Below are 6,969 nucleotides of genomic sequence, written 5' to 3'. Positions count from 1 at the left end.
GGCGCTTTTCTGTTTCTTTAAAAGCTACAGCTCTTATTGATCTTCATGAAGTCAAAAGATAGATAAAAAACTGAATGTGATAGCAGATGTTAGAAGCAAGCTGTGAAACTAAAGCATTTCCAAGATCTATTGTCGTGCTGGCTCAAGCCCTGAAGCTGCGGTTAAGCTCCCAGCATGCACCATATTCTGTAGGTTTTGATCCAGTTCTCTGAGAACAGAATGAAACCATGTAGAATGTGGTAATGTCTGAGAACTTCAAGATGTATAGGAGAACCCTGAGGAGAAACGAAAAAAAAGTTTTAGGAAACGGTACAGAAGCTTGTTCTGCTGTTCCACAGCTCAAAATTGTAGTCTTACAGTCCTGCAGGCTTTTAGAATTTAGAGTAAACGAACTGAGAACCATTTTCTGTTTGAGCCATTTACTCTGAGTTGACTTTCCAAGAAAGTGTTTGAACAGATGAATCAGCAGCAGTTTTGCCCAGTTGGAAAACCATTAAATTGACAAAAACAAAGTATTATTCTTTTGTAAGCATTTCATGACTTCCTGACACTTGTAACACAGAACAGTGTGACACCATCTGTCCTGGGAGCATGACCAAAGTTGCTTTTTCTACCTCTAGTGGAAAACACCAGAATATGAGATGCAGCTACATAATGTAAATACAAACAATGCACAGAAAATTGTTTCAAAGCTTTTGCTTTCTTTCAAATATTATCATTTCTCCTTTAAATCTTTAAGTGCAAGCATTACAAGTTTGCTGAGGAAAGAGATGAGCTCCTGCTTTCGATCCAAACTGAAGATGTAAGATCTTTACTTGTGGCAGTTCGGTGTGTAGAAGGTGTGAAAATAAGTTTTTAATAATCATTTATTCTTAGAAAAACAAAGACATATTTGGTTTTATCTTTGAATCACTTGATGCATTTAGGTAAATGACCCCAGTCAATAGGTTAATATATGGATAAGTGTGCAAATTAGAGGCAAATGTTCTGCTGGACATCTAGTGAGAGCTGAAGGGCTTTGCACACACTCAGTGCAGATTCCACACAGCCGTCAAAGTTGGAGTGGGTGAAAGCATCTCCTCCACATATGAGCAGCGGCTGCTCCGAGATAGTCATGTGGCCTGGACAATTGGGCACTGAGGTCAGCACCTGCACAAGGAATGGACAGCTGAGTAAGTCATTGCCTCACCTGGAGGAGATACACTCCTGACTCACCTGGGAGTATCTCCACTTCTGAAACTTGATGCTGACTGGCTGAGGTAGGTCAGGGAGCAGCCTGTGGAGCTCCTGTAAGATGACTGGCTGGATGGCATCCTTATCATTCTCCAAGTGCGCCAGACCAAACGGAACGCTGGTGTGGACGACAAGAGATGGACCGAGACCTGGAGCATCTCAGACAATATATGGATAAATGTGAAAATTTGAGACAAATATTTTATTTCTTGTGGAGATACTTAAAGTGTAATTAAACCTCAAATCAATGTTTATTTGCTGAAACCGTCTAAATAGATTATTTATGATTTTATTATGTTACTGTGCAAATTTTAACATTTTCATTTAAATTTGTTTAGTTCTGATGTCTTTTATCGAAAACCATCTCACTGCTGGGCCTCATTTGGTTGAACGGTGCTTCAGCAGTTGAATTCTGCTATTGGTTACAAAGACATAGCTTGGTACAACTCTGTCATAGTCCCGCCCGGTGGCAAGTCAGGAGTTGGGACAGCAAGCCACTCGTGACTGTGGAGAGCATTGATTGATAGCATTAATCAGTTTTAATCAATTTCCACAATGTATTTGCAGTGTGGACATGGAGTAGAATGGGTATGTAAGTATGGTGTTCAAATCAAAATGTTACTGGAGTGCTTAGGAAGCAGAAGACGCTACGGTAGCCCTAGGGGTCACCAACTCCAGTCCTCAAGAGCTATCATCCTGTAACATTTAGATGCATCTCTGCTCCAAAATGTCTGAATTCCCTCACCAGCATTCATTCCTCTCTGCAATAGGCTGGAAACGAGCAGTTTATTTGATCCAGGTGTGTTTGAACAGAGACGCATCTAAAACTTGCAGGATGGTAACTGGAGGACTGGAGTTGGTGACCCCTGCCCTAGATGCTCTGTTCATTATAGAGTCGGGCTGCAGCTGAACTGCAGAGTGTTGTCACCACTAAAATTGTCAACAACAGAAAAAAAAAATTCTCTAGATTTGTCTTTAGTTGTTTGTTTTTTTTTTAACAAAAGTCTACAGAGGGGCCTGGAAAGTCAATAAATGTAGCAACAAAGTGGATAAGTTGACACGTCTGGCAGATGTTTTTTTTTCAAAATCTGCCAGGGGCAGGGTTATGCTTTCACAAGTTAGTTATACTTTAAGTTGTGATGTTACACAAACAATTTATATTTTCCAAGTACAAAACTTTGTTAATAATAGTTGATTTTTTTATGCTAGTGACATTATTTGTCAGATACAGATGGGTGAAGATACCTGAGCTGCGTTTCTTGTTGTCCACAGCGATGTAGCGGATGCAGTGGCTGTCAGTGACGTACCGCGCTCCCCAGGAAAAACTGAAGACAACGTCCGGAGAGAAGAAGAGTGCAATAGCGAAGCGGGATGAGTACCTGACACCCTCCAACTGCTCTCTTTGCTGGACAGACAGTACTGAGAAACAGAATCACAGACAGTCTGTAATACGACTTGCATCATGGGAAATGTAATGCCTGGATGCTTGATCCTAGGTACTTCAACTCATCAAATGTCACCATGATTACTGCTTTTAGAGACTTGAGTTTTGCTAATACACTATGTCCCTGGAGTCTCTTATCTGCTCCCTGAAGTTCCAGACAGCAGATGAACTGCTTGTGACCTTTAAACCTCTCTGAGCAAACTCAGCATCTGTAAATAACTTTATGCGTGAAACATAACTGATTGATTCTTCTTGAAGACTTTCACTAGGTGTCCCACAGATCTTTATGTTCTGAAACATCAGTTACATCTGTCCTCTGCTGTGTATAGGCACCAAGTCGAGAGGCAGAGCAGGAGGATGCATCTTCCTGCACAGGTGAACATAGTGCGGCAGATCAGAGCAGCAGAGAAGAAGAGGGAGGGAAGCAAAAAGTAAGCACAAAGAATCTGGCTGCTGGGACCCAGATGAACTGAAATAACCATTAAATTACTACAATTCAGTTGTAATTTCAGTTGTACACTGTGAATATAGTAAATAAATGTTTTGTTTTTTTAAAAACATTCCATTTAAAAATGGTTATAATTAAAATAGTGCTGTCAATCAATAAAAAAATGTAATCAGATTAATCATTCAGTGTAAGCTTAAAATATAAATATGCACAAAGGGAACCATTCCTCGCTCTGCAGCAATGGTTCCCTGGGCAAGCCCCTCTTTCTGCCGTATTCCAACTAATTATCTAGTTTTATTTTTTATTTTTGCAGCAGAATACACATAATTTAGTATTCAACAGCAACTAATGGAAACTTACTTCACTGCACATGAATGCAAGTAGTAGCCAACTTGTGCACGGGTCAACTGACAGCATATATTTATTTTCTAGTTTTTGAGTGCCCCACCCCTTTCTGATGCCCTCTGGGCAACTACATGTAGCCCATATCAAAAATCGCCACTCCATGCACATTTTCAGAAAATGTTTAATTGTTTCAAACCAAACATGTTCAAAGACTCTCAGTTTTCCCAAGTTTTTATATTCAGGAAGGTTTAAACTTTCACCTTTCATTGTTGTTCCCCGTGAGTTGAGTCCATAACACATTGCTGTGAACTAGGTAACAGACTTTTAGGTCAAAATAGGACATTCAACTAATCTGCATTAAGTAAAATTAATATGTTAAAATTTACAGAATAATTGCTTGTGTTAACTTTGACAGCCCTAAATTAAAACTATTGTTGTTCTGCAGTCGTGTTGCCAGAATCGTGTCAGCCAACCTGTTTAAAAACATCGTAGAGGAAACCCTGGACTCACATCTAGCTCACCATCACCCTTCTGTTTTCTTCCCCTCTCTGTCATACAACTAAACCTGCCAGCAATTGGGTCCAATTCATTCAACTCAGTCAAATGTCCAAAAATGTAAAAATTCTGCTACATCTTTTACCACCACAGGATGCCAGGAAAATTTTTAAATGTAGCTCTTATATTAAAATTGATTAAATTAATAGACGTTATTACATTTGATATAATGGTCTCTGATTACTTCTATTTGACTCGTCCTTTTTATTGTAAATACAGTAGACAAGTTACTTGTTAATTGAGATGAATCAATCACTTAATTAATCAGAGGAAATTTTCTGTCCATCCCATAGAATTTATAGTCCCTATATAAAACACTGAAACTAATTTTCATTTGTTAACAAATGGCAAATATGTTTGAAAAATGTGTTCAAACACCTGTGTCCAACACACGTTCCAACTCTATTACTGTTAGTCCAGCTGATTTTTCCAACATGGAAGTAAAAATGTAAAAGTAGCGACTAATAATGGAACACAACATTGTGCACTGAAAATAAATTAATCTCATTAAAAGTGCACCCTTGATAATAAATGGTCTGTACTTTTATAACACTTTATCAAATCTAGAGGACATGACACACACAGATGGTGACAAGCTCAGTAGCATATGGCTGATACCATAGTACATGGCTATGATGTCATATGGCAGATGCACCTGACAGATGTAAGGCTGCCATGCACCGGCACCACTCGCTCTTTATTAGGTACACCTGTCCAACCGTTTCCTAACACAAATGTCGAATCAGCCAATCACATAACAGCAACTCAATGCATTTAGACATGTTCTGTGGGCACAAATGCCTTGTTGATGCCAGAGGTCAGAGGAGAATGGCTAGACTGGTTCAATCTGATAGAACGGCAACAGTAACTCAAATAACCACTTGTTACAGCCGAGGTATGCAGAAGAGCATCTCTGAACAACACGCTGAACCTTTAGGCAGACGGGCTACAGCAGCAGAAGACCACACCGGGTGCCACTTCTGTCAGCTAAGAACAGGAAACTGAGGCTACAATTCACACAGGCTCACTAGAATTGGACAAAGAACATTGGAAAAACGTTGCCTAGTCTGATGAGTCTCGATTTCTGTTGCGACATTTGGATGGTAGAGTCAGAATTTGGCATCAAGAACATGAAAGCATGGATCCATCCTGCCTTGTATCAATGGTTCAGGCTGGTGGTGGTGGTGCAGTGGTGTGGGGGATATTTTCCTGGCACACTTTGGGCCCATTAGTCACAGCCTACCTGAGTATTGACCATGTCCATCTCTTAATGACCACAGTGTACCCATCTTTTGATGGCTACTTCCAGCAGGATAATGCGCCATGTCATAAAGCGCCAGTCATCTCAGACTGGTTTCTTGAACACGACAATGAGTTCACTGAACTCGAATGGCCTCCACAGTCACCCGATCTCAATCCAATAGAAAACCTTTGGGATGTGGTGGAACAGGAGATTTGCATCATGGATGTACAGCTGACAAATCCACATCGACTACGTGATGCTATCATGTCAATATGGACCAGACTCTCTGAGGAATGTTTCCAGTACGTTGTTGAATCTATGCCACAAAGGATTAAGGCAGTTCTGACGGCAAAAGGGGACCAACCTGGTACTAGCAAGGTGTACCTAATAAAGTGGCCGGTTTACATTAAGGTTAAGGACACAAACTGAGTCACTACATTAAATGGAAGTCAATACTCAGTCCTAATATGGTTAGAAATACATATGCATGCATGTGTTTAACTGCTGCTCTGAGAACAATGTCTGTTCAGCAAAAACTAACGATTATTCTATGGGACCACAGAGGTTATAAAGCTGCTGCTGCATCCATGCGTTCATAGGCTGTACCTAAATCAGAGCATAGGTCATTATCTAGCATTCCTCTGCAGCAGCTCACGAGACCTGTACATAGGTCAGGTGACACAAAGGCTCAAACTTGTTCTGCTTCTGGTTGTGTTTGTGACGGTCTTACAGGTCCCCAGGTCTCCCTGCAGCTGAAGGATCTGAGGCACAGGAATTGTCAAGACAACAGCGTCAAATTTCTCACTGCCTCCCTTCCTCTCCACTTTCCATGATGCTCCACAGCGGTGTAGGCCAGTCACATGATATTCGAGGTACAAATCAGCTCCTGTGGCAAAAAGACAGTTTCAGACCTGAAGAACTCTATACCTTTAAGTTATATTATGTTCTGCTGTTGCTGTTAATTAATAATTTGATCTGTTTCTAATCAGAGTATCAAACTGTTGGACCACAGGTTGAAAATAAGATAATAAGAGGAACACTTTGCTATGTTCTGATCTCCTCTCTGTACAGGGTCTCATCATTGTTTGTTATCAGACCCACTATGGTGATATCATTTGCAAACTTTAGAACCCTGTTAGAGGAATGGATGGCTACACAGTCAAGGGTGAACACCCTGAGGTGTGACTGTACTGAAAACCGGGTGGATGATGTTTGGTCCCCTATTCTTACCACCTAAGGCGGTTTGTGAGAAAGTCCCACACAACCAACCTCAGGTGTGAGGGACCTGAGGTTGGTTGTGAGGGGACATCAAAGGCACATTGATATTGAAAATCCCAGGTCATGGAGCTTCTCCATGATGATGATGAACTGAAGTTAATGAATAGCATCCTAACATAAGTGTCAGGATGGTGCAGATGTGTCAGGACAGTGTGTAGTGCAATGGACCGGTTCCTCCTATAGGCAAACTGGTGCCTATCCAGGCATTCAGCAGAATTTTTCTGAATTCTGCTGAATGCCTTCCTTCAATTTTTCAATTCAAACAATATTTATTAAACCAAGTGTGTAATTAATGACTAAATGCGACAATATCAATAGCAAATTAAATCGGAATTTACCCACTGTTTTCATCTTTAAAAATATAACAAAGTGCTTCAGCAGAACATAGAGTGTTTGAAAAATATTTACATGTATCTTTTTTTT

General features: G+C 40.4%; 1 protein-coding gene across 3 annotated transcripts in view; it reads right to left on the bottom strand.

The window, feature by feature from the left end:
* Positions 1-406: 406 nt before the first annotated feature.
* Positions 407-6,969, bottom strand: part of rnls (renalase, FAD-dependent amine oxidase) — a 14,342-nt gene continuing 7,779 nt past the window's right edge. Inside the window, exons 4-7 of one of the 3 annotated variants that reach the window (XM_007540982.2) lie at positions 5,999-6,154; positions 2,479-2,652; positions 1,216-1,391; positions 407-1,149 (exon numbers count right to left, since the gene is read on the bottom strand). In XM_007540982.2, coding sequence (XP_007541044.1) covers positions 973-1,149; positions 1,216-1,391; positions 2,479-2,652; positions 5,999-6,154 — 683 coding nt within the window. In that variant the 3' untranslated portion in view covers positions 407-972. Of the gene's footprint in view, positions 1,150-1,211; positions 1,392-2,478; positions 2,653-5,998; positions 6,155-6,969 lie in introns of all 3 variants that reach the window. The other 2 variants (XM_007540983.2, XM_016665394.1) reach the window with 2 other exon arrangements.

The sequence above is a fragment of the Poecilia formosa genome, unplaced genomic scaffold (genome assembly GCF_000485575.1).
Source record: "Poecilia formosa unplaced genomic scaffold, Poecilia_formosa-5.1.2 Scaffold578, whole genome shotgun sequence".
NCBI lineage: Eukaryota > Metazoa > Chordata > Actinopteri > Cyprinodontiformes > Poeciliidae > Poecilia > Poecilia formosa.
This window is presented reverse-complemented; position numbering and strand designations above follow the sequence as displayed.